The 27838-nt window shown below is 45.1% G+C and overlaps 2 protein-coding genes and 1 pseudogene across 2 annotated transcripts; 1 reads left to right on the top strand and 2 right to left on the bottom strand.

The window, feature by feature from the left end:
* Positions 1 to 1712: 1712 nt before the first annotated feature.
* Positions 1713 to 27838, bottom strand: LOC130656758 (uncharacterized). Its single transcript, XM_057459675.1, has 2 exons — positions 27810 to 27838; positions 1713 to 8226 (listed from the first exon to the last, which is right to left on the bottom strand). The coding sequence occupies exon 2, from the start codon at positions 6067 to 6069 to the stop codon at positions 5425 to 5427; it is 645 nt and encodes a 214-aa protein (XP_057315658.1). The 5' UTR covers positions 6070 to 8226; positions 27810 to 27838; the 3' UTR covers positions 1713 to 5424.
* On the top strand, positions 14574 to 15734 carry LOC130657788 (zinc finger protein 345-like; annotated as a pseudogene).
* LOC130657787 (uncharacterized) lies at positions 19973 to 20425 on the bottom strand. Its single transcript, XM_057460787.1, has one exon. It carries the CDS (start codon positions 20423 to 20425, stop codon positions 19973 to 19975), a length of 453 nt encoding a protein of 150 aa, XP_057316770.1.

The following is a 27838-nucleotide window of genomic DNA, read 5'->3' as shown; positions in this document are numbered from 1 at the left end:
AAACCCCGTCGCACATGGGTATAGGCGTAATACACTTTATCACAAATTCGGTTTAAATAAGAACAAGGAAACAACTTTTCGTTAAACCCTCACTCAGCAATTTTATATTGCAGAATAAGTTCCCGTGAAGGTTCAAAAAAAGAGAAGAAAATTGTGCAACCGGGCTTAGGGAGTAGTACAGGCAAACCATGTGCCACATATAGGCCTAATACCCTTCTTTAAAAATACTTTATCACAACTTCGGATTAAATAAGAACATAGGAAACAGCCCATATAGGTGCAATACCTTTAGCCCATAGGAAAAAATAAGGCTAACTACACGTTATGTGAACAAATTTTATCCTCCTTGCTCACCTTGTCATGTAATTGATGCGTACATGTCCATGTTGCCAGCGAAAAGTTAAATCAACGTTATCATTTCAACCTACCTATCTACCTAGCTTGATAACATACAGTGCCCATCCTATTATCACCTTATGATGGGTTAAAATTTTTGCGACTTGACGGGACTCTAACAGGCGAAATCAACAGGCATTTAAAAACTTTTCTGCTTTGGCTAAGAGTATTTCGTCACTGTTAACCAACCATGTTTAACATTGTTCCCCGGACCCTTCTTCGCATATAAAATTGTAATAAGACGGCTACATAATAGGCATAGAAGAGCCTTGGGGACGAGGTTGGTTACGAAGTTGACCTTTCTGAAAATAAATAATAATTAAGTCAAATAATGGTCGGGTGTGATATGAACAAGAGTATAGCATCTTTGTGATAAGGGCCCAGAAATTTGAATTTATTAATGCTATATGCTATGGACACTGGGGATAAATTGTACGACTTGAAGATTTTCTACTTTGTCATATTGCCACGAGATAACGTCAAATGATTTGCTATTAAACCTACATAGTGAAAATGTTAATTCGACACAGAGATAGAAAAATATTCCTTCTGACGCAATGCACATCTCGCGCACGCGCACGCCACAGTCAAGCACAAAAAATACCTGATAATCCAGTACCCTGCGGTACCATGCAGTGCCTATCAAAGGGTTATCCCTAATAATCAGTGCATACCAAGGCAGTGTCCCTAATAATCCATGCAGAGCAGTGACGTCATCAAAGTATGCAGAATAGGAGTCAAAGATGTTCTAGCGCAAATCCCTAATAGTCTACGCGCATATCAAAATATACGGCAAATGAGTAGGGGAATTCCCTAAAAATCAATGCATGCGCGGTCAATCTCGGCAATCTTCTGACTTTGTTGAAATCTATATATATAAATGAGTTGTTTCAAGACGCGAGACATGTGCAATAAAGCCGTTGAAAAGGATCCCCTGGTGCTCATGTATATACCGGATAGGTTCAAAACGCAGGACATGTGTAATAAAGCCGTTGAAAAGGTTCCCCCGGTACTCAAATATGTGTAACGTGGCTTTCCCGAAGGACCATGATATATTTTGGTTTATTACGGATCATTTAAAGACGCAGGTATATGAAGGTGAAATCTTCAGACCTTGTTGAAATATATATATAAAATGGTACTCTGTTACTGGTGCTCTGTAGAACTATGCGACAAAGTCGGGTGCCCCATGAGATACGACCCTCCACAGGTGAGTAAAAAACATATGACGAAATCTGGGTTTTTTCATGTCAAGGGAAACATGGCTGCCCATATGGGCGATGGTGGTGAGTACGTGTATGAGGGCTACTTTTGTGGAGATGCGTTCGAAAGGTGTATGACAGCGCGTACGAAATGTCGATATGGTTGTTGAAAAGGCGCTATAAAGGAAGGTCTACTCCGGATTGGAGACGCCTCAAAAGACTTGGGGGTGACCTGACGCAAGAGGAATTCCTGGCACTGGCTTGAAACGTTATCTTACAGCATAGTTATAAGATAATACTATAATAAATGTGCATTAACTGTCAATCAAAATTCGATATCTTTGGAACAGCTGCGTTTATGACATTCATGGCTGGTATTGGCATATCCCTCCTACTCATAGCACTGGCATTGGTACAAGAATCAGATAGGGAGAAGGCTAATGAACGGAAGATTAAAGACCTAGAGGATCTTATTGATAGAATAAATGGAGAATTGTAACGACTGTGAAGGGGTATTCGATGCGTACGACAGATGTACCTGCGGGCGTCGGTTCGTGGTAAATGGTAAAATGTTGTGCTGGTATTGTTATCACGAATATATTACATATAATGGGGGCGGCTGCGCATGTACAATGACATGCAATTCTCTGAAGTCGTTTGAAATATAATAATTTGAAAATGAGCTTGTCAACCCTAAATTATTTTACTCATTTGCTGCTACCTTTACGGACATCAACGATATCAATGTGGACTATCTGACGGTGTCGGATCCCATTCCTGCCAATGGAGGTAAGGAGAATCGGTACATAGTAGGATACCATACACGAGACCTTGTAGTGGACCTCAGAGTGAAGACACCAAAAATCTGGTCCCCACATGAAGTGACCCGGTACAACGCCAATGCAGTGCCAGCGATGAGTCTTGATTTTGAAGAGTATCCTGATTGAGTTGCAAAGTATCGCCAAATCTGGTCCAAGATCGAAAAGTTGACATCTGAGCAATTGACGACAGCCCCTGTAAAAAAGGACCGTTACGAGAACGCTAAACTCAAATACAACAAGGACGCGATCACAACTAAATTCTATGGTATTCCAGTGCCCTATGATGAGTCCTGCCAAGCCGGTGCTATCCTGGCTATTTCATCGGTGTATGTGCAAGGCAAAAACTACTACCCTCGGGTACTTAATACAGAATGTCGATATAAGGACTTTAAAAAGGAATGGTTGCTGAGTGAGGAATAAAAAACATATATTTTATAGGCCTTGTAGACCTATAAAATATACCAAATTAAGGCTTATACTCAGGTGGAGACTCTAGGTAGCGCTTGCATACTGCACAGGTCGAACGTTTTTTAAAATTTCATCTTGCATTTCTTTCCTCCCTTCATCACGGCCCTTCGCAACTAGCTGGACTCTCTCCTGTTCATTGATGCTGTTCACGATACGGTTAAAACGTTGCCGCATCTGTTCCTTTAGCAGCATATACCTTTCCTTTTCCCTACTAATCAGGCTGTACTCGTAGTCACTGATCACAACGTTTTCCATTGCCTTTGATATGAGATCAACGACAGAGTTCAGTTTACTTTCCTCATGCTTCTTGCTCTTAACCCCAAGCCTTTTTGAGGCGTTTCTAAGTCCGGCTTGCCCTATCCCGGATGCAATCGTGAGTTCCCCCATGGCAATGGCCAATGGGATCCCTAGGCCCGAGGCTATAGCTCCGATACCAAGTCCCGACGTAATGACGCTCACACCAAGTAGTCCATGGTTACAGAAGCGTACCCACGTCCCATGCATCTGAAACTTCTTTGCAAGCTTATCTTGCTCCTTGATCTCATTTCGCAGATAGTTTTCAATATCATCAATTTTTTTGAGTCTGTATATTTGGATTTCCTCCTGCATATCAGCGCCTTGTGCAGGTGCACTCAGTAAATTTGGGTATAGCTTCGTTACATCATTCATTTATTCTATGAGAATACACCCGTTACTGACACGGAGTCTGCAGAGTCCATTTTTCAGGACAAAAAGCTTAATCTTGTCCTCTGCTTGGCACTTGACAATGCTCGCGATATCTTCTATCCTGTATAAACCATTCAGGATGTCGATCCGAGTCACTCTCTGATCGGGCCCTACCTTACGTATAGTAAACTCATTGTTACTGTACAGGTTCAACCATACCGTTCTGATACTGATCGACTTAAGAGCTATGCGAGTGTCCTGTCCTAGGTAGTCTTCAAACATAGTGGGCTTCTCGATATCACTAATATACAGTTGCTTCATCTTTGTTTTAAAACAAAGATGAATATATACTCATACAACCCCAAGGCAAAGTACAAAAGTAAAAGGGAAGAATGGTCACTTAGTGTAACCAACCTGGAGCATCACGGCCTGTACGTGTCTACGGACTCGCACATTGAGGTGGCATTCCCCGAGTTTACCAAATATGCCATAAAAATCCCCTCCAATCTGCTAAATGACCCCGTCAGAGTGGATTGGACAGGGCAAGCGTTGGACCACTGGAATATCCAGGTTAATTTCGGTACTCATTGCGCAAGCACTGCATTAGGCATATCTGCCAAGCATCTGACGGGTTCTGTATCCCTTGTCAATTTGATCTTCACATTTCACGTGTACTACCATATGCGTCGTATCCTAGCAAGAATGGACGACGGTTTTTCTCAGTACAAAAATCCCTATTCCACCTCTGGGTATGCACAGGTAAGTCGAGAATACGGTGCAGATGTCAATGCTTTGTACAAATTCAAGGCTGTCATGTCGTCGTTGACGAATGGTAGATGGTGGCCGCAAGTTGATGGGGATTGGGCTAAATTTATAGCTCCCACAAGTTAGGGCCTAACATCGGAGGGCCTGACCAAGCTAAGCGAGAGTATACGGGTTTACGTGGTCCTATTGCTAGGATCGCAAGCAGAGGCAAAAGCATCCTTACTTGGCTCCGGCGTAGACAACTATACAGCAAGGTAAATCTTATTGCAGAAATTTGAGGCCATGGTCCAACGTCAGGAAAATGTGGGGCATGACATTACGGAATTCCAGAAGGTGTTGCAATATGCCCAAACTCCGGTAAATTTTGCCGTCATGCCCGGCGTGTACATGCTGCCTTCCGACATGAACCTGCGCATAGGAAAAATTATGGGTTACAACGTACAAAGTCGTTTGAAATATAATAATTTGAAAATGAGCTTGTCAACCCTAAATTATTTTACTCATTTGCTGCTACCTTTACGGACATCAACGATATCAATGTGGACTATCTGACGGTGTCGGATCCCATTCCTGCCAATGGAGGTAAGGAGAATCGGTACATAGTAGGATACCATACACGAGACCTTGTAGTGGACCTCAGAGTGAAGACACCAAAAATCTGGTCCCCACATGAAGTGACCCGGTACAACGCCAATGCAGTGCCAGCGATGAGTCTTGATTTTGAAGAGTATCCTGATTGAGTTGCAAAGTATCGCCAAATCTGGTCCAAGATCGAAAAGTTGACATCTGAGCAATTGACGACAGCCCCTGTAAAAAAGGACCGTTACGAGAACGCTAAACTCAAATACAACAAGGACGCGATCACAACTAAATTCTATGGTATTCCAGTGCCCTATGATGAGTCCTGCCAAGCCGGTGCTATCCTGGCTATTTCATCGGTGTATGTGCAAGGCAAAAACTACTACCCTCGGGTACTTAATACAGAATGTCGATATAAGGACTTTAAAAAGGAATGGTTGCTGAGTGAGGAATAAAAAACATATATTTTATAGGCCTTGTAGACCTATAAAATATACCAAATTAAGGCTTATACTCAGGTGGAGACTCTAGGTAGCGCTTGCATACTGCACAGGTCGAACGTTTTTTAAAATTTCATCTTGCATTTCTTTCCTCCCTTCATCACGGCCCTTCGCAACTAGCTGGACTCTCTCCTGTTCATTGATGCTGTTCACGATACGGTTAAAACGTTGCCGCATCTGTTCCTTTAGCAGCATATACCTTTCCTTTTCCCTACTAATCAGGCTGTACTCGTAGTCACTGATCACAACGTTTTCCATTGCCTTTGATATGAGATCAACGACAGAGTTCAGTTTACTTTCCTCATGCTTCTTGCTCTTAACCCCAAGCCTTTTTGAGGCGTTTCTAAGTCCGGCTTGCCCTATCCCGGCTGCAATCGTGAGTTCCCCCATGGCAATGGCCAATGGGATCCCTAGGCCCGAGGCTATAGCTCCGATACCAAGTCCCGACGTAATGACGCTCACACCAAGTAGTCCATGGTTACAGAAGCGTACCCACGTCCCATGCATCTGAAACTTCTTTGCAAGCTTATCTTGCTCCTTGATCTCATTTCGCAGATAGTTTTCAATATCATCAATTTTTTTGAGTCTGTATATTTGGATTTCCTCCTGCATATCAGCGCCTTGTGCAGGTGCACTCAGTAAATTTGGGTATAGCTTCGTTACATCATTCATTTATTCTATGAGAATACACCCGTTACTGACACGGAGTCTGCAGAGTCCATTTTTCAGGACAAAAAGCTTAATCTTGTCCTCTGCTTGGCACTTGACAATGCTCGCGATATCTTCTATCCTGTATAAACCATTCAGGATGTCGATCCGAGTCACTCTCTGATCGGGCCCTACCTTACGTATAGTAAACTCATTGTTACTGTACAGGTTCAACCATACCGTTCTGATACTGATCGACTTAAGAGCTATGCGAGTGTCCTGTCCTAGGTAGTCTTCAAACATAGTGGGCTTCTCGATATCACTAATATACAGTTGCTTCATCTTTGTTTTAAAACAAAGATGAATATATACTCATACAACCCCAAGGCAAAGTACAAAAGTAAAAGGGAAGAATGGTCACTTAGTGTAACCAACCTGGAGCATCACGGCCTGTACGTGTCTACGGACTCGCACATTGAGGTGGCATTCCCCGAGTTTACCAAATATGCCATAAAAATCCCCTCCAATCTGCTAAATGACCCCGTCAGAGTGGATTGGACAGGGCAAGCGTTGGACCACTGGAATATCCAGGTTAATTTCGGTACTCATTGCGCAAGCACTGCATTAGGCATATCTGCCAAGCATCTGACGGGTTCTGTATCCCTTGTCAATTTGATCTTCACATTTCACGTGTACTACCATATGCGTCGTATCCTAGCAAGAATGGACGACGGTTTTTCTCAGTACAAAAATCCCTATTCCACCTCTGGGTATGCACAGGTAAGTCGAGAATACGGTGCAGATGTCAATGCTTTGTACAAATTCAAGGCTGTCATGTCGTCGTTGACGAATGGTAGATGGTGGCCGCAAGTTGATGGGGATTGGGCTAAATTTATAGCTCCCACAAGTTAGGGCCTAACATCGGAGGGCCTGACCAAGCTAAGCGAGAGTATACGGGTTTACGTGGTCCTATTGCTAGGATCGCAAGCAGAGGCAAAAGCATCCTTACTTGGCTCCGGCGTAGACAACTATACAGCAAGGTAAATCTTATTGCAGAAATTTGAGGCCATGGTCCAACGTCAGGAAAATGTGGGGCATGACATTACGGAATTCCAGAAGGTGTTGCAATATGCCCAAACTCCGGTAAATTTTGCCGTCATGCCCGGCGTGTACATGCTGCCTTCCGACATGAACCTGCGCATAGGAAAAATTATGGGTTACAACAACAATATCCTCATAGCACCTTCCAATGTAAACGTGGGGGTGCAGGTCAATGTGAAAAACAGGCCTATTGTGAGGCATAATATGCCCCCAGGCATAATATCAAACCACCCATACATACTACACCACCCAAGCATACTAACAAACCACCTATGCATACTACACCTCCTATACCTCCGAAGCATACCACACCTATTACACCTCCCATACATACTTCCGATCATACCATACAGGCTATACCATCTATACCTCCCAAACATGCTACACCTCCTATACCCGAGCAACCACCACAAAACCAGCATGAGGATACCAAGACCGCATCTATGTATACCTCCTGAAAGACGCTCAAATGAACATACTGGGGGGTAGGCTCGATGGTGTGGAATATTGAATAAAGAGACATGGCGACAATAGCTGTGATAGTGGCCGGGGCGGCTATAAACGCCCTTGCATCCAGTGGAACAAATTTTCTACTCAGTAAGCTCTCGGGACACGGTGAGGTGGAGCGCAGGCGTCAGTACCGGGCCGTTGAAAAGATTAACAAAGCTCAGGCAGAGTGGATACGTAAAAGGCAAGCCAAGCTTGATTGGTTCAGTGAACAGCGGGAGATGCAGCTAAAAACCGGTAAAAGCCTGAGAGAATTGGACGATAGTATGTACCAATATTACATTGCTTCAAAGCAACAACAAGATGGCGAGTTAACGTTTGTCCTTGGCTCGTTGTCTCTGCTAGGCTTCGCGGCATATAAGTATCTATAAGAACGTTTTTCCGACATATAATAAATATGTCAGAAAAATCATCACATATCACTACCGAGGAGGAGGCTGGGAAGCTAGGCCAAATTTACTACATGCCGGAACATCTCTGGACCGGGCGAAAGGCTATGAAATTACTCGCTGCAGAAGCTAGCTAGAGTAGTACACCCTTATAAACAGGTTTTCGATTTTCGACGGTCAAACCCTCATTAAAAAACGCTGCTTCTAGACCCCCTAAAAAATCTGTGACGTCACAGATTTCATCATACCTCAAATGAGTAAACAAGTCACGTGACATCATGACGGCATTTGACAAAACTGCTGACATCAACAAACGCGCAAATCTGTTTGATTAGAAAGGGAAATTCCCTACTCAAATTGCGACCGTTGTTAGTTGAAGTCTGAATGTACGTATAATAAATGTCAAGCAACGATAAAAAGACAGCGCTAGATTGGTACGCCGTTTTTATACTTGTAACGTTTTTTGGAGGTGTGGGAGCTGTCCTAGCCCTCACCTCTACCGCACTTGTGATAGCTGCCCTAGCCATCACCTCTACCGCACTTGTGATGAAAAGTGCGAAATAAGAAGAGTGTGAGAGGGATATCAACGCTCTAGTAGAGAGAATTAAAGAACTAGAAGAAACAGTATTTTGATCGCAAAAACTGAATAATCTTTGGTGGATCATAAAATAAATGCGAGAAATCCGCGATGACTGTCAAAGAACTCTAGATGCCTACGATAGGTGTGGTAGATGTCAAAGACGTCTGCGTATGGGAGAGAAGGTGCTTTGTTGGTATTGCTACCAAGACTACGTCACTTACAATGGTGGCCACTGCGCTTGTGAGACTTTTTTGTCCATGAGGCAAAGCAGGTTAGACCCAAAAATATACAAAATAAATCGCAACGCTGCACGACGAAATCGAAACTGAAGCGCGAGAGGACTTTTACGATGAACTGTTCTGGGTCTTTTGGGGGTGGACTGTAGATCGCATACCACCTACAATAAAAGGCAGCCGTCATATCTCCATGTAGAATGTAGCCTGGCGGTGTTCATATAAACAAATGGACAAACTGCGACAAGAAGCTAAAGCCTTGGGTCTCAAAGGGTACTCTACGTTGAAGCGAATAGACCTTGTCGAAGCCATACGCAAAGTCAAGTATGAGGATGCGTCGACACAAACGGATGGACCGTACTGCGAGCCTTGTGCTAAAATTGCATGGGAGAAAAATCTTGAACAATATTTGAGGGATCTCGCTAAAAAACAGCGACGTGTCGTACATGATGTCGACTTGCTCATAGTTCAAGATACGGGAGAAGTGATCGAGATTGTGTAGGTGATCTAGTGTTTTGAATAATACACTAGATCTACGAATAAGCAGGTGGAGACTCTAAGTATCGCTGACATACTGCGCAGATTGAAGTTTTTTCATAAGCTCCTCTTTGGCCTCCTCACGCCCCTTTGCGACAAGCTGCTGTCGCTCCCGATCATTGATGGAATCTACGATCTTTCTCGTTCGTTGTCGGACCTGCTCCTTCAGCAACATGTAGCGTTGCTTCTCCTGCATGATTAGGCTGAACTCATAATCACTAATCACACCGTTCTCCACAGCCTTTGAGATGAGGTCGACAACGGAGTTCAACTTAGTCTCTGCTAAGAGTCTGATGCCCTCATGCTTCTTTGGCTTAACGTCTAGCCTCTTCCCCGCATTCCGTAAGCCTGCCTGCCCTAGTCCTACAGCGATCGTGATACCACCCATCGCCACAGCTAGTGGTACACCTATTCCGGACAGCATACTACCAATCCCAACACCTGAAGTTATAATACTTACAGCTAGCAATCCATGATCAGTGAATCTAACCCACGTACCATGCATCTTGAACTTTTTGGCGAGTTTGTCACGCTCTTTGATCTCACCACGCAAGTACTGTTCCACCTCCTCGATCTTCTTGAGTCTGTATACCTGACTTTCTTCAGGCTCATGCTCAGGCGCACTTGACGGCAAAGTTGGGTAAAGCTTCATTGTATCAGCCATTTATTCTATGAGTAAGTGCATCGTAATTCCGACGAACGAAACATTTTTTTCATGATGATGCTCGTCCGTCAGCATGAACTCCAGTCTGTCTGTTGAGCCTTTCAAAGGAAGGTAGATTGGAGTGTCAAAATTCCATGTAAGCATGTCTCCCCATGCGTTTAACTCTTTGGTGGGAAGCAAAGCAAGAATTTTTGATTTCTTCCCATCCAGTAGGCAATCGTCTTCATCCAGCTGGGGGCAAACGAGTCTCAATCTTTGGTACACGTCAGTTTTGTAGAAGCTGTCATAGTCGCCTTTGGTAAAGTACTTTTTTGCAGGGTCGTAGGGTAGCCCCATAAGCTCCTGTAGTTTTCGATGGATTACCACAGTATACCCGTCACTAACCCTAAGCCTACAGAGTCCATTTTTCAGGACAAACAGCTTAATCTTGTCCCCTGCCTGGCTATTGACGATGGTTGCCAAATCCTCTATCCTGTATAGACCGTTCATAATTTCAATTCTAGTCTCTGTCTGATCAGGCCCTGTCCTACGAATGACAAAATCATTGTCGCTGTAAAGGTTCAGTCATACGGGCCTGATACTTATCGACTTTAGAGCGATCCTTGTAGCCTGCCCTAGGTAATCGTCAAAAATAGTAGGCTTCTCTATATCCGTGACATACAGCTGTCTCATGTTTCTTTAAAGAAACATGAACATTTATAGCTATAACCACAAGGCAAAATACAAGTCCAATAGAGGCGAATGGCCTCTCGGTGTAATTAATCTAGAGCATCAAGACCTCTACGTTTCTACAGAATCGCACATTCCCGTGACCTTCTCGATGTTCACGAAATACCCCATAAAAGTCCCCATTTACCTATTGAACGACCCCGTAAGTGTAAATTGGACCGCTCAAGCCCTTGGCTACTGGAATATACAAGTTAATTTCGCTTGTCATTGCGCTAGCACCGCCTTGGGTATATCCGCCAAACACTTAAATGGCTCCGTGCCTCTCATCACCAGTATCTTTAAATTCCACGTCTATTACCACATGCGGCGTATCCTAGAATCCGAGAATGAAGGTACCCATGCCATACGATGACGGCTTTTCCCAATACGAGAACCCCTACTCTACATCTGGATATGCCCAGATTTGTCGTGAATATGGTGCCGACCCCAATGCCCAATACAAGTTTAAAGCTCCCATGTCCTCGCTCACAAATGGTAGATGGTGGCCGCAAGTAGATGGTGATTGGGCCCAGTTTATCATGCCTACGAGCCAAGGCCTGACATCGGAAGGTCTGACGAAGCTTAGCGAGAGTATTCGTGTTTACGTGATTTTACTACTAGGGTCCCAAGCTGATGCCAAGGCATCCCTTATAGTTTCGGATGCTGACAATTTCACAGCGAGACAGATACTACTACAGAAATTCGAAGCCATGGTACAACGTGAGGAGAACGTAGGCCACGATATCACCGAGTTTCAAAAGGTGCTTCAATATGCCAGGACCCCAGTGAATTTTGCCGTGATGCACCACGTGTACATGCTACCATCCGATATGAACCTGCGTATTGGTAAAATTGTGGGGTATAACAACAACATCTTGATTGCGCCGGCAAGTGCAATGATTGGCATAAGGCTAGACCTAAACAACAAACCCATTACCACACAGCCTTGAGGTTTAAAACGAGTCAGGTCACCACCTGGACAAGAAATATCGAGGGGTGGTGCCACCCTAACCCCGGGGTCTGAAAAGATGTCGATGCCACCGATACCTCAGTCAGGTCTAGAAGATGGAAACCCTCACGAGAACACCAAGGCCACCTTGGTTACTGCGGGAGTAGGTCTCATCTTAGCATACCTATGGGTTAAATAAAGGTCTAATATGTTTTTTTTTTGTCAACATACTAGATCATCTACGACTTCTTGCCACTCTTCCCAACGTAGGCCACAACAAAAGCAGCAGAGGCAGCGATTGTCATGTAGAGGTGTTTGGCTGCGTATTCAACAACTTTTGAAGCCACTCTGAAAAAAAGAACGAGACAACCGTGCCAATGATCCCTGGTAGCGCCGCACCTGCCTTACCTGCTAAGTATTTTAAAAAATTTCCAAGTCTTTCCAGCTGTTTTTGTATAAAACCCTTTTCCCCAGCGCTTCCTGCCGCTGCAGCACCCGCTCCTCCACCACCTGTAACTGCGAGTACGATGGTGGAAATCAGTAGACCAACAGCCGAGACGATGCTTGCTATAGTAATCCCTTGCTCCTTGAACAAGATTCTAAGCTTTTCAGTCAGAGACTTATCGCCTTCTGCGATTTTCATCAGCGTTTCCTTAATTGCTTTCAGTTGGCTCTGAGTGTCAGATGATAGTAAACCGTGTGCTTCTCGTACTGCTTCCTTTTGATCTTGGAGTCGTTCTAGATCTTCCCTAGCCCTTGCAATATCTTCGTTCCATATAGTTTGCTGTTCCTCTGATAAAGTTGCAGACTGCGCTAGCAGTCCAGGTGTAGCTTTCTTCGTCTCAAGCCTTTTCACCTTGGCTTCTGCTTTGGCGATCTCGCTGTCATAGAAGATCATCTTATTTTTCAAGTGCTTTAGGTTACCCCTTAGTGTTTGAAGCTCGAGGTTGAGCCCTCTTCTTTCACGCTCTGTGAAGGCTTCGCTGGCGCCAAAGGGAGTCTCTTCGATCAGGCTCTCCGTTTCATCAAGGACGTTCTCGAGCAGCGGCATCATTTCGATATCATTGGCCTTCTCTTCAACGTGAACAATCTCGTTAAGGAGTTTCTGAGCCATTGCTTTACTGCCTTTGTTTGGTGTAGTATAGTCGGTAAACCCCATGGCTCGCAAGCGATTTGTACCTAACCTCCTCCGTATCTCGGCAACGCTCCTTAATTCACCATGCCTTTTCGTGATCTCTATGCCATCGAAAAGAAGCTGGTTTCCTCGTGCCTCAAACTCGTTGTAATATCTCGCGATTGGCTGCCCCAGCTCCTCACCAAGGTGTTCGTAAAGATCGTCGACCTTTGATTTTAGTAGCTCTTCCCTCTGCCTTGTCGTGGTGTCTCGTGCTGAGACGCTAGGCGATTAACCCTGCTCTTGCTGCTCCTGCAGAGCCGCCAGGCGATCTGGCGTTAGCGTGGAGCTGGCATCAGGCAAAGATCCATCCTCGTCTGGAATGTTTTCCTCTGGCGTAAAGTCGTCTCCTTCGTATATTGGATTAACCGGCATTTATTTGAAACGAAAATCAGCTAATAATAAAGCATGAGTAACATATTCGGAACTAAGCTCGATCCCTACGCGGAGATTAAAACAATGATGGCTATGAAAGGGAAGAAGCAGCGTGTAAAAGTAAGTCATGTGCCTAGTACGATTAATCAGAACGAAGACTTGTATGTTGACATCCCAAACATGAGGCAGAACGATGTAATTTTTCTAGGCAGTATCAAACTACTTTTCGATTTTGAACTTACGGGAACAAATACGAAGCGCACTATCGTCAGCAATATAGGTAAATCCTTGATGCAAACTTTGAAAGGCAACGAGGTGCAAAATATTAGCGACTACAGGGTGCTCGCTACCTACAAGGACCTATGGTTGCCCAAGTTTGATCGGGGAAACAACTTGATCCTAGAGGGGATCAATCCCAACGACGGTACAATCCGCGCCCTACAGGTAAAAGCGACTGATCATGTAGGCACGGATGAGGAAAAATCGATCGTCGCAGCCTATGGCAACACCTTTTGCGTGCCCTTGGAAAAAATGTTTGAATTGACACGAGACTTGCCGTTCTACCAGGCAAGATTATACGACAGGCTGCAATTCGTTATACATTTTGCATCATATGGTGACGTTATCAAAGATGGCGGTACGGCAGCTATTGGAAATACCGCAGCTAAACCACCGGATGCCGCGTATAAGATTTCTAATATCACACTAGAGTTTGACAAGGTTGTAAACGAGGGTCTCGCGAGCGCTATGATGTCACGGTATAGTCGTTTTGCGCTACCCTATGAAAGGGTACTCCGTAGCAAGGTTGTCACGATGAAAAAGGCTGACACAAGCTACAATTTGCAAATTGATACGCCTGCAAAAAGTTTGAAAGGCGTTTTACTGCTCTTTGTAGACCCTGGAAAAGTGAAGGCTTACTCGGGCACTAACGAGGTGTTTTATAACCCAAAGATCGAAAAAATCTCGATCACTGTCGAGGCTGAGCCTAATGAGCTCTACACGCACGCGATGCTCCCGAAAGATCACCTCGAGCAGATCGTAAACTTATTCGGTAGCCACGATTCGGAGGTGACGATTGGGCAGTTCTTCACAGAGAGATACGCCCTGTTTGTTGATTTCCGAGCATCACCTGATCATAATCTCCACAGTTCCGGAAGGCAATTACAGAGATTGTCAGACGGTATAACATTGCATATGACAAAGAAGGCAGACGGAACAACCGGAAATATTAAATGCTACGTTTTCCTACTTCAGGATGCTCAGCTGAACATCTTAGATTGTAGATTTCACTCTGTGGAATACTGAAAATAAATGGTAGTGACCACAATTTTGTATTTACCCAATAGGGTAAATACAAAATAATATGGAAAACAAGAGCTGTTCAAAGTGTAAAAGGAGCCTTTTACTAGATGCATTCAAGGTGACAAAAAATTGTCAAACGACAAAAACATGCATCAAATGCCTCGATGTTAACAAGGCGTCACGGGAACGTACAAAGTGCCCGCATAAAAAGCAGAGGTCCAAGTACAAGGAGTGCAAAGGCAGTCAAATCTGCGTACATGAAAAAAGGAAATCCAGGTGCAAGGAGTGCAAGGGCAGTGAAATCTGCCCTCACGAAAGAATAAGATCTCAGTGTAAGGAGTGCAAGGGCAGTCAAATCTGCCCTTACGAAAAGCAGAGGTCCAAGTGTAAGGAGTGCAAGGGCAGTCAAATCTGCCCTCACGAAAGGCAGAGGGCCCAGTGCAAGTAGTGCAAGGGCAGTCAAATCTGCCCTCACGAAAGAATAGGATCTCGGTGTAAGGAGTGCAAGGGCAGTCAAATCTGCCCTCACGAAAGAATAAGATCTCGGTGTAAGGAGTGCAAGGGCACTCAAATCTGCCCTTACGAAAGAATAAGATCTCGGTGAAAGGAGTGCAAGGGCAGTCAAATCTGCGCACAAGAAAGAATAAGATCTCAGTGTAAGGAGTGCAAGGGCAGTCAAATCTGCGCTCATAAAAAAAGGAAATCCAGGTGCAAGGAGTGCAAGGGCAGTCAAATCTGTGCACATGAAAGGCGAAGATCTCAATGTAAGGAGTGCAAGGGCAGTCAAATCTGCGCACATGAAAGAATAAGATCTCAGTGTAAGGAGTGCAAGGGCAGTCAAATCTGCGCTCATAAAAAAGGAAATCCAGGTGCAAGGAGTGCAAGGGCAGTCAAATCTGTGCACATGAAAGGCGAAGATCTCAATGTCAGGAGTGCAAGGGCAGTCAAATCTGCCCTCAAGAAAGGCGAAGATCTCAATGTAAGGAGTGCAAGGGCAGTGAAATCTGCCCTCATGAAAGAATAAGATCCTATTGCAAGGAGTGCAAGGGCAGTCAAATCTGCCCTCATGAAAGAATAAGATCCTATTGCAAGGAATGTGGAGGCGGAGGCATTTGTGAACATCAAAAAAGGAAATACAGGTGCAAAGAATGCAAGAAGGTTAAACAGTAAATGGCAACTATCGGTGTTCTTGTGGCTGGTGCTGCGATTAATGCATTAGCCTTTAGCGGATCAAATTTCCTGTTCAGTAAGCTGTCAGGCCACGGTGAGGCCGAGCGTAAAAGGCATGATAAAGCAATTGAACAACTTCAAGCAGCTTAGCAACAGTGGGTAAGAGATCGGCAGGTTGGTATAACCATCAACGAGAGCTGAAAAGGCAAGCTGGAGAGAGCTTGAAGGACCTCGATGAAGGCATGAGGGAGTACTATATCGCAACGATCGAAAAAGCTTCAAAACTATCCGATTTTTACACACCTTCCAAGCAACAACAAGACGGCGAGCTGACGTTCATTGTTGGATCCTTAGCCCTCCTTGGTTTTGCAGCGTACAAGTTCGCCTAGCGGCCGTGTCAGCGGTTATATGTAAAATGTTTTCGACATGTAATAAACATGTCGAAAGGAGTAACACATATTCCCACAGAGAAGGAGGTAGAAAAATTGAGCAGTATTTACTATACCCCTGAAAATCTCTGGACTGGTCGGAAGGCTGTTAAATTGCTCGCTGAGCAGAGTGGACTACCTAATAAGAAAGTCGTACACTGGCTGTCTAGGCAACTCTTATGGCTTAGACATATTCGAGGACCTAAAAGGATTGATTACCCGCATTTTACCATTAAAAAACCTAATGAAATGCACCAATTTGACTTGCTCTACATGCCTCATGACAAAGTCTATAGTAACGTTTACAAATATATCCTCACAGGGATCGATGTAGCCTCGAGATATAAGGTAGCTAGACCATTGAGAACGAAGAAAGCCAGCGAAGTCGCTGATATGATCAAGGACATTTACAAAGCAGGACCTTTACGCTATCCAAAGATCTTCCAGTGCGACAACGGTAGTGAGTTCAAGTCAGATGTGACGAAGCTGCTAGAGGGCAAGGGCGTCGAACTCAAGCGCACAACTACCAAGTACCACCATACTTTCACAGCCTTTGTCGAGAGATACAACAAGGTGCTTGCGGAGAGACTGTTCAAGTCCCAGGATGCACAAGAGTTGGTCACTGAAGAGACTAGTACCACATGGGTCAAGCACTTGTACACCATCGTGAAAAGCATGAACAATACCAAAACTGTCATGATCGGTATGAAACCTTCAAAAGCGATCAAGATGGTTGAGGTACCGCTTACGAAAGATCGCCTGGCGGCTCAGCAAGAGCACTAGGAGTACCAACATCGCCTGGCGGCTCCGCAGGAGCAGGAAAAGCCTCTACCTGAGGACGGTCTTTACTTGTACCTGCTACAACTGGGAGAAGAGCATGGTGATGCGAGAAGACGTGCTACTGACGCCTGGTGGAGCAAACAGACGTATAGACTCGACCGCATCGAGCAGCAACCAAACAACCGTGTGCTATATTACTTGCAAGACGGGCTAGAGCGGAGCTTTGTTTCAGAAGAACTCATGGAAATTCCGGAAGATGTTCAAGTACCTCCCGAGCATGTTAAGGAGTGGTAAACTTCGCGTAGTTTTTGTAATCTATCAAGACGGGCTTCGCCCTTCCGCTGACACGGGTTACAAAAAAAGCCTAGATCTCGGCAAGCTCCATCAATCTCTGATGTGTATAATTACGACCTAATCGAAAGTGCCTTGGACGTTCGGGATTTACTTTGATGCATCCACGCTCTCGGAGCCAGTTGTAATGTACAATGGCATTTGGAGTTTCTGCAAGAACGACGAGTTGACCGTTGGGATGATCTGTTAACTTGTTGCGAATCGTTTGCGCTACATAGCCTTGTTGCCCACATATAGCGACATACGGATATTCATCGTCGTTATTCTTTTGGATTATAACCATCCCATTATCCTTTCTAGGGTCTTCAAGGTGAGGAACGGCTCGCTTATGTAGTTCTTCAATTTCTTACTCTTGTACGGCTATCGTTCGATCTAAGTCGTCAACATCTTCCTCTAGGGTAAGAATTTGACGATCTTTGTCCTCCAAGTCGTCGTTGAGCAGAGCCAGCGCCGCTTGATTTTCTTCTACAATTCCAGCAAGCTTGCGGACCTCTCGAGGTAAAACCTCTCCAACAACCCAATCCAAAAATGGTTCTGCCTTAGGTCTGCCACACCTCAAAAGGAAGCAATAAAGGCCTGGCTCTGTCAGCAAAACTGTGTTTGGCTGGGTGTGGACAGATCTGTCCACACCTTGGAGTTTAGTAATAGCGTCGCCAAGCCGTATTTTGTACTTGTTGGGAACAAGTCTCTGAAGGGCTTTTACTCCCGCCTCCCGCTTATAGCCCGCAGCTCTCCAAACATCGGAGGCTACGATGCATTGACCTTTATCCTGAACAAAAAATGATCGGACTTGCTTTCCTTCAAAGTAATCATCAACCGTTACAAGAGACATTTTGCTTGTGAGTTTTTTTGGAATTCCGGGGATCATGTTGCATGGACGGTGCTCGTGATTTTGAAACAACATGTGCTGTGGGTAGTTAATGTGAACCTGTGGCTCACATTAATACTTACCTCGTCCCCAGGGCACCATCTAATGGGACGAAGCCGTCGTGCTATATGCATCTATAAGTGCTCGCAGTCTACCTCGAACATCGAGGTCTCTTGTATTGCTTTCCATCCACTTGAGTCCCTCGAGAGAGATGAAGAGATCGTGGGGATTGCCGTTGTTATTCCTGAGCTGCTTGCGGGTTTGTTTAAAACGGGATGGAAGGGATCTGAAAAGACGATTTATCTTAGTCTCAATATTTTTCATCTTGTAGTTTTGGAATAATTCCAACCAGGTTGCTTGGGACAGAACTCATCACTCAAAAAATTTCCAAGTCCTGGGGTGCTCAAGTCTGATCCAAAGGCAAGCGTGCTTGGACTTTTTCAGCTCAGCCTTGATAGTCTCCCAGTCGTTGATCATATTGGTCTCTTCGTCTACCATTTTCATATCGCTCCTTTCCGAGGGGTACCACATGAATAGCTGCTTCTTCTGTCGTCTGAGGTTCTTCGGGATGGCCGTGTAGCTTTGAGTGAGTAGCCAGAGGCTGTGTTTGCGATGTCTACCACTGATTGCAAGCTCAAGCAAGGGCTGTCGCTTTTTGTCGAGACTCTCGTCGGCTATCATATCGTCAACGATAAACAACGTCTCTTCGCCCGCCAGCAATGACGATAGTTTTTGGATCCACTCGAACAGCTGCTCCTTGGGGTCCACCAGAAACACGTAGTCATCTTTCCACAGCGAGGACCTCTCGAGATAGGTCTTGTTCCAGCGGATTGTAGGGCAGAGAATGACAATGTTGTCACAATGCTGCCTATACTCGTTCTCAACCAAATCCAGGACACGCTGCGTCTTGCCACAGCTTGTCGGTCCAGTAAAGATTGCTGTATGCGGGTCTTTGACAATGTCTAGAGTCATTTTATTCTGAGGGTATTGCAGCGCTTTGTGTTTGCCTTGGGCAGACATAAACCTTGTAGACTTACTTAGGCTTTGGTACGATAGATGCCGGAATCCACCCCTTTGCTACCACAAATTCCCGGGAGCCTCGACCCGCTGAAAAGTAAGCAAACATCTTCAGCACGTCGCTGGTATCCATCTTGGTGCTGGGGGTAGAGATTCCCAGAAATTTCTTCCCGGTTATGGCGTAAGTGAATGTAAAGCCTAGGTCCACGACTGTTTCATAGATCATGTCGATAATTTCTTTCTCCTGGGGTGTCACGTTAGAGCTCATTTATTATATCCTATTTCATCTTGAAAATGTCGATATGACGCTCTTCGCGTTGCGTGGGTTGAGACGGGCTTCGCCCTTCCGCTGACACGGGCGCACGTACTCCTGTGGAGACGCTAGGCTCTGGGATTTCAGCAGGCTTCTTACGTATGTAATAGACTGCCGCGCAAGCGGCAAGTACGGCAGCGAGACCTCCAGCGACATAGAGATATGCACTGTCCGGGAACCTGTGAGGACCTGCGACAGGTTCCTGACCCTCTCGCGAAGTACTTTTGCCCAAGTTCTTCTGTAAGTCAGCCTTGTTTTTGCGATTCCATTCAGCAAGTCTCTTGCCAGCAGCAACACGACCCTCATTCTTCTTGGTTATGACTTGGTTAGATTGTTCTTCACTCATTTATTTAGTTGGAGACTTACCCACATCGGTTGGAAAAATAGTAGTTTTAAACGACCGAAGGCACGTTTGGGTTAAAAGTACTAGTTTTGTAAAGTTTTGAGCTTTACAAAATTTCCTCGTAGTGGCCCCGACGAATCAGTGAAATTTCGACTTTTCTAGTAGAGCTAAGTTTTGCTCAAAATTCTCCCATACCTTCACCAAAGACCTACAGACCATCGTGTAGAGTAACGATGGTCTCTCTTTAAACCTTTTAACAGCCTGAATGTAATGACACCTGCCGCGTTTGTGCAACGAGCTAAGCAAAACTGGAAGGAGGCTCATTCCACTCTCCACAAGTACGTGGGAAATAACGAGCCTACACAACCTCCCGTTCCCATCTTCGAATGTATGGATGTTAATCAAGTCTATGAACAACCTCACCGCGTTCCATATCGGATCGTCAGTCTCTGTAGAGTAGTATCGATCCAGGGCGTATGTCACTAACCTTGGGATTGCAGAAACAGGGGCAAATTCGTGTTTTTCCCCGCGCATCATGATCTCATGGATAGTTTGGACTTTGTCAGGCGTGAGACGTCCGCAGCACTGCATCTATTTTAGAGCGCGCATAAAGTTTATCATCTGCCTTTTGAAACTTTTCGTCTTGCCGTCAAGATGTGCGTCTTCAGGATCTTGCATCAGGTTCCAAGTCTCAGATGCTGAAAAGTTGGAGTCTACCTCTCCTTCCGATGGGTAGGTTCCGTACGCAAACAGGGCTTCCCACCCTTTTAGAAATTCCTCTATGCATGCGTGGTTTTTCCGCTTTTGCGAGAGTTCGGCTAGCGTCGCAGTTTTATTTATAACATTCTGGTACTCGTCTTCGTCTGCCATCCAATGCTGCCTTTTTAATTTTTCCATTTTGTTAAATATCTGACTGCTCCCCATTTCTTTTTTTTTACATCAAGACGGCTAGATCTTGATCATACATCTGGAGGCCTTCAAACCGTTTCTGCCAGCGTATCTTATCGCGTTCTTTTACGAAGTCCTCACTAAATTACACGCCTGTGGTGGAAAGCGATCAGCTTCTGGTGTCAGGATTACCCAACCGCGTGAGTGGGAGTCACCGTAAATGCTGCACCAATCTGTGTACCGTGCTTTTATTCTGCCCATTTTCCCCTTGCTTATACTTATAATATTTTCACAATTGCTCATATGAAACTTCGAAAGACTGCTCCCCATCTTTTTCCTGCTGTTCGTCATCTCGCTTTTCATCTGTCTTGGACACATGAGCTAAAGTGTGATTAATGGTATGAGCAGCAACCAAGAGTGGCGCTGGAAATTTTCCAAAGGCAGAGTACACAAGGATCCCGAAATCTGCCATGGACCCCTTGATAATCGGATCTTCCTCGATGTCTTTTTTCAGACCCTCCGCACTATCGAGTTGAACAACATTATCTATGGCCTTCGCATACATGCTAATCGCATGTGAAGATAGTGCCTTGGCGGTTTTTTCTCCCTTATCGTGGAGCTCTCATTGAACATAGTCGGCGTACGCTTTTTCGATCACCTCATCTGGAGCTTTGTCGACAAATCCTTCTGTACATTTGTTCGGTAAGAGATGCTATTTGCCTTTGCGTATAGCATCCTTCAAGGCTTGACGTTTGTCGATAGGTTTTTCTTTGGGTTGAAAGGCTTCCGCAGGTGTGTCATAAAATATAGCTGTAATCTCACTCATCTTTATTAGAAGCCTTCTATAACGCAAAAAGCAGAGCACGATCAAGACGTACGGAAGAATTATTGCTACAGTGAGGCCTATGTCGTTCATCATTTTTATTTTTCAAAACAAAACCCTTGCAAGGGAACCCTCTAGGTTTTTGTTGTTTTTGTTGTTGTTGTTTGAACCCAGAGGGTTTTTGATTCTGTGAGTATACCACTCAGAGCCTTGGTTCACCATATCCAAAGTGTTTTTCCGTGCTGTCCTGCTTTGCAGGCTTAGCGTACTTGCTCTTTATACTCTATACATAATGTCGTGCTTGTACTACGCATTAACGAAACCCACCTTTTTTAAGTGAGCACTTTCAGAGGCCGTTCCTAGCACTGACATTTAACCGGCATTTGGCACAATTTTTCCCGACTGGCACAATTTTTCCCGTCGTGGCACAGTGTGGGAGAAACCGGGGTGAGACGGCCGCTTCCAGCTAGGATCTAAGTCTGCTCCCACAATTTTACTATAATTCGAGCTTCGTATAAAACTATTCAGTATCACCTTGAGTACTACCTGTGTGAAAATTTACGCATCACTGACTAGCTCGTTTGCGCATCATACAGAAAACCTCTTGATTATTCAGAAATGTGTTTATCATTTTTGAATGGATGAGGCAAATGAGTTTTATCTTGTTGCTACCGCTTTATACTGAAGAGGAGTGACTCGAAGTTGCCTGAAAATTTAAAAACACAAATATTTTTCAACGCGACCTACAACTCTAGCGGTACTGTGTGGATGCCATCCTCGAGTACCTTCCGCTTATCATAAAACGCCAAGAGCCCCAGCTTGTTTTGTTCGTACGTAACCATCCCCTGGTTGCGCACCCGGAAACCTACGTTTTTCGCAGTGTCAATAGAGCCATTCAACGCGTTCTTATACCTCTCCCATGTCATAGCTTTCCGCTTCTTTGACATACCCTTACAGGAGAACTTTGTGCCCCCTTTCCCTTCCACAAAGCAACACTTGGCTGTCGTGGTAATCATCCTAAACCCCATAAACTTCAATCCACGTACTTATCTAAAAAATCGTAATAGAACTCAAGCATGCGCAATTTGGCCAGCTGGTACACCGCAATGCCGTACTGGTACGCTCTGTCGATATGCACCTTTTTCTTTCCTTCTCGGATCTCGTAAGCATCACCTATCTCTTCAAGATCTTCAAGGTATGGCGATCTCATCGCTGCATCCACCTTCTTTTCATCTCTCGTAAAGGTGGTGTTCGCGTGCCTCGCGTGTAAAGTCGGCGTACGCTTTTTCGATCACCTCATCTGGAGCTTTGTCGACAAATCCTTCTGTACATTTGTTCGGTAAGAGATGCTATTTGCCTTTGCGTATAGCATCCTTCAAGGCTTGACGTTTGTCGATAGGTTTTTCTTTGGGTTGAAAGGCTTCCGCAGGTGTGTCATAAAATATAGCTGTAATCTCACTCATCTTTATTAGAAGCCTTCTATAACGCAAAAAGCAGAGCACGATCAAGACGTACGGAAGAATTATTGCTACAGTGAGGCCTATGTCGTTCATCATTTTTATTTTTCAAAACAAAACCCTTGCAAGGGAACCCTCTAGGTTTTTGTTGTTTTTGTTGTTGTTGTTTGAACCCAGAGGGTTTTTGATTCTGTGAGTATACCACTCAGAGCCTTGGTTCACCATATCCAAAGTGTTTTTCCGTGCTGTCCTGCTTTGCAGGCTTAGCGTACTTGCTCTTTATACTCTATACATAATGTCGTGCTTGTACTACGCATTAACGAAACCCACCTTTTTTAAGTGAGCACTTTCAGAGGCCGTTCCTAGCACTGACATTTAACCGGCATTTGGCACAATTTTTCCCGACTGGCACAATTTTTCCCGTCGTGGCACAGTGTGGGAGAAACCGGGGTGAGACGGCCGCTTCCAGCTAGGATCTAAGTCTGCTCCCACAATTTTACTATAATTCGAGCTTCGTATAAAACTATTCAGTATCACCTTGAGTACTACCTGTGTGAAAATTTACGCATCACTGACTAGCTCGTTTGCGCATCATACAGAAAACCTCTTGATTATTCAGAAATGTGTTTATCATTTTTGAATGGATGAGGCAAATGAGTTTTATCTTGTTGCTACCGCTTTATACTGAAGAGGAGTGACTCGAAGTTGCCTGAAAATTTAAAAACACAAATATTTTTCAACGCGACCTACAACTCTAGCGGTACTGTGTGGATGCCATCCTCGAGTACCTTCCGCTTATCATAAAACGCCAAGAGCCCCAGCTTGTTTTGTTCGTACGTAACCATCCCCTGGTTGCGCACCCGGAAACCTACGTTTTTCGCAGTGTCAATAGAGCCATTCAACGCGTTCTTATACCTCTCCCATGTCATAGCTTTCCGCTTCTTTGACATACCCTTACAGGAGAACTTTGTGCCCCCTTTCCCTTCCACAAAGCAACACTTGGCTGTCGTGGTAATCATCCTAAACCCCATAAACTTCAATCCACGTACTTATCTAAAAAATCGTAATAGAACTCAAGCATGCGCAATTTGGCCAGCTGGTACACCGCAATGCCGTACTGGTACGCTCTGTCGATATGCACCTTTTTCTTTCCTTCTCGGATCTCGTAAGCATCACCTATCTCTTCAAGATCTTCAAGGTATGGCGATCTCATCGCTGCATCCACCTTCTTTTCATCTCTCGTAAAGGTGGTGTTCGCGTGCCTCGCGAGATCTTCGATCATTTTTCCATAGAACGAGTTCCCCTTCAACTTGGCCGTATCTTCCGCGATGCGCTTGTCGGGGTCTTTATCGGCTTGTCGTTTTAAATCGGCAATTTCTTCCGGAAACCAGGCAAACGGTTTACCTCGTTTGTACTTGAGGAACTGGTAAAAAGCCATCACTTTCAGGCCATGGTCGAGGTACCATTTCAACAGAGGTGTATAGAGCAGGATCTTTTCAGCTTTCATCAACCCTAGGAGCTTACGCGTACCTGGAACACGCTTTCGCCCTGTTGCTTTTAGGTACTCTTGCATGTGCTCGGGGATTTGATCGTCGGGTATCTCCTTGACCACAAATAGCGGAGCCATCTCGCTGAATTTGTCATACAGTTCCAAAGGGACCTCGATGTCGACCTGCGCAAAACCGAATAAGCTGCCGCTCTGCACCCCTTGTGTTAGTAGCTCGAGATTGTGTTTCCCTGTCGGTGTAGGCACCTTGATCAGCTTCTCCTTCCCACAAGGAAAGTCTTGCATCAACGTATACGGGTACAGCATGTTCGCGTGGCTCCTGGTAGATGTGGGATCTGATACCCGTCACGTCTCTCTCGTGGTGCCTACAGAACACGATGGCAGGCCCTCCCACCATGCCCGTCTGCAAGAGCTCGTAGGCCACATTCTTTGTGCACTCAGTGCAAGTTTTTTGCACCTTTTTGCACGCCTTGCACTTCTTGTTGAAGCAGTCTTCATTACACTTATGCTTACAAGGCTCTCCTGGAGCGTATAGCTCTAGCTTTGGATTCAGTCGTAGAGACTTGTTCAAGACGTAGCGCATCGATACGCCTGGAATGCTTACTGCGTCTTTCAAAATGTCTATCTCGTCGTCGTAGTACTGCAACTTTGTCTTGTCCACAGCTTCGATGAAAGGTTCCACGTCGGCTAGATTGTACTCGCGCAACCAGTCCATCATGGTGACACAGCCTCGCTTGTAAAACTCTGCACGGAATGTTTCGTACTCTTCAGGAGAGAGGGTGTTTTTCCCACTAAGACTTCTATAGAAGTGTTCGTACGCCACGGGTCCGACGTGGGTTAGCTTGTCATAGCTTGTCAGCCACTCGTATGGGAACACCAGCTTTTTGAGCTTGCAATCCAGAGACTTGCACCATAGGTCGTAGCTCATAACAAGAGCGAGAAAATTTTTGATCGAGAAATTTGAACCTCGAGGTCGTGAAGAACATGTAGTCGTTGTCTTTCTTCGCAACGTTGATCTTTTCGCTATCGTCTTTGGTAATTTGATCGACAAGGTACCGCTTGATCATGTTCAGGTCATACTTGCCACTGTTGAAGCCAATCACGGCCACTTGGTTTACCCACTCGTTCCATGCCTTCTGAGTCTTGTCTGGAAGCATGTCAAAATCATCAGGCCTTGGGTACATTCTCTCCACTTCTTTCACGATGAGGGCGTGTCTCTTTTCGAGCTGCTCCACAAATCGTTCAACCAAGATCTTGGGATCATCGTGCTCCAGGAACGTTGGATCTCCGTTCAGACTATCGTGAATTGCGACGCTGACCGGCACATGCTCTGAGATGTATGTTAGATCGGATGTTTGCCGCTGGTGTAAAGGTGCTAGGAGGGCCTCGAAATCAAACACGATGTAGTGAGGGTAGGGTCGAAATTCTTTCTTGAAGTACATTTTGGATTTAGGTGGGCTCTCACACTCCCACACTGTCACGAGGTTGTAGCCAAGTTTTCGGATGCCTTCCTCCTTTGACTTGGTGGCCGTATATCGATATTTATTCGTGTTTGTTCCTTGGCAGGGGCATCCGTGCCACTTGCAACCGTGGTACTCATAGACTCTCTTGGTCTGAGGTTCATAGCCGTCTACAAGGTAGACTTGGTTTTCCTTTTTGCCATAGCGTATGACTCGTTCTCCTCCATGCCCATACAGCGCGTGATGGATGTGTCTTCCCGATTTTAGCGACATGTGCTCGAGCCATTTACAAGCGTCATAGCTGAAGCCCTCATCGTAAAAGACCTTCTCTGACTTGCTAGGCATGCGCTTGACCTTCTTGCCTTTGCAGATGATAGTCGGCTTTTTTCCTTCACATATCTTCTTATGTCTCGTAAGATCTCCGCTGCTTGTAAACATTTGCTTGCAGGCTTTGCATTCCCATTTCTGTCATGCCAGTACGTCTAAATCCTTGATGTAGAAACAGTGTCCATCCAGCATACCAAGATTGATTGTGTCTAAATCTTTTTTGTATTGATTCTGACCGTACACGAGTCTCCATGGCGCTTTCTCAGAGTTGTTCTTGGGTTCAAAGACTCTGATATTGATCTTGAAACGCTTCGCTATGCCCTCGAAGTCAACGAGCTTTGTAGGACGCACGTCCTCACGCTTCAGTTTGGGTTTCTCGTAGTACTCGCGTGCTAGTTTGAGGGCTGGCCTTGTAAGGTACTCTGTTCCACGTTCTACCCCGGCTAGGCATCGCCAGACACATAGGTTGTCCGTTCGCTCTTCTTTACCATCCACAGCGTAGATGCAGCTCTTTTTTCGCAACCAGTCTGGAAAAGGTCCACAGCCTAACAGGGGCTCCCTTGTGGAGATGATCTTGATCTGCACATGCTTGAAGACTATTTTCCCTTCGTACGATCCTGGGGTCTCGATTGTTCTTTCTGGTGGCAAGTACGCCTTCCCCCAAAATTCGTTATCTTCAAGATCTAATCGCTGCATTTCACATTTTTCGATAAAGGCTTCGATGTCAGCTAGGCTCGTAAGCGATCCTTCGCTTTCCTTGGTTTTGTGATACGGAGCCGTGCCACCTCCTGCTTCGTAGATGGTGCAAGCAAAACTGTAGACTACCTTGACTCTCATGTCTATGTAGGGTGTAATTTTTTGCATGATGGCCTCCGCCAGTGGCTGATTAAGGTTCTTGTTGAACCGCCATGTCTTGACGCGATTTCCGTCTTCCAACATCTGTGTGTCATTTTCATTAAAAATATGCTGAATGTCTTCGACGCCTTCGGATCGGTTTTTCTCTTGTGAGAACATGTGCTTGATGTCTTCGACTCCACTGTATTCGTTTTGTATGTCTCCAGCATCGTAAAAGTCCTCTTGCGCCTCGGCTTCGATTTCATCGTGCAGCGTCGTCCTTCCAGCAATTTGCTCCCTCGCCTTGTTATAATAGTGCCTGACAGTGTCTCGCACGCTCTGTAGTCGATCCGCAAGAGCATCGCGAGTTGCTGCTACTGGCGCTGAGACAGCGGTATATAATTTACTAATTGCATTCTTGAACCAACTCATTTCTCTTTATTATATACAGATTTTTGACTTCAACTAACAGCGGTCGCAATTTGAGTAGGGAATTTCCCTTTCTAATCAAACAGATTTGCGCGTTTGTTGATGTCAGCAGTTTTGTCGAGTGCCGTCATGATGTCACGTGACTTGTTTACTCATTTGAGGAATGATGAAATCTGTGACGTCACAGATTTTTTAGGGGGTCTAAAAGCAGCGTTTTTTAATGAGGGTTTGACCGTCGAAAACCGAAAACCTGTTTATAAGGGTGTACTACTCTAGCTA

The sequence above is a fragment of the Hydractinia symbiolongicarpus genome, chromosome 9 (genome assembly GCF_029227915.1).
Source record: "Hydractinia symbiolongicarpus strain clone_291-10 chromosome 9, HSymV2.1, whole genome shotgun sequence".
Lineage (NCBI taxonomy): Eukaryota > Metazoa > Cnidaria > Hydrozoa > Anthoathecata > Hydractiniidae > Hydractinia > Hydractinia symbiolongicarpus.
The sequence above is the reverse complement of the archived record's forward strand: the minus strand, read 5'-3'. Positions and strand labels throughout refer to the sequence as shown.

Coding starts and splice junctions, on each gene's coding strand:
- LOC130657787 (XM_057460787.1), bottom strand. CDS start 20,425: ATGCAGTGCTGCGGACGTCTCACGCCTGACAAAGTCCAAACTATCCAT.
- LOC130656758 (XM_057459675.1), bottom strand. CDS start 6,069: ATGAATGATGTAACGAAGCTATACCCAAATTTACTGAGTGCACCTGCA.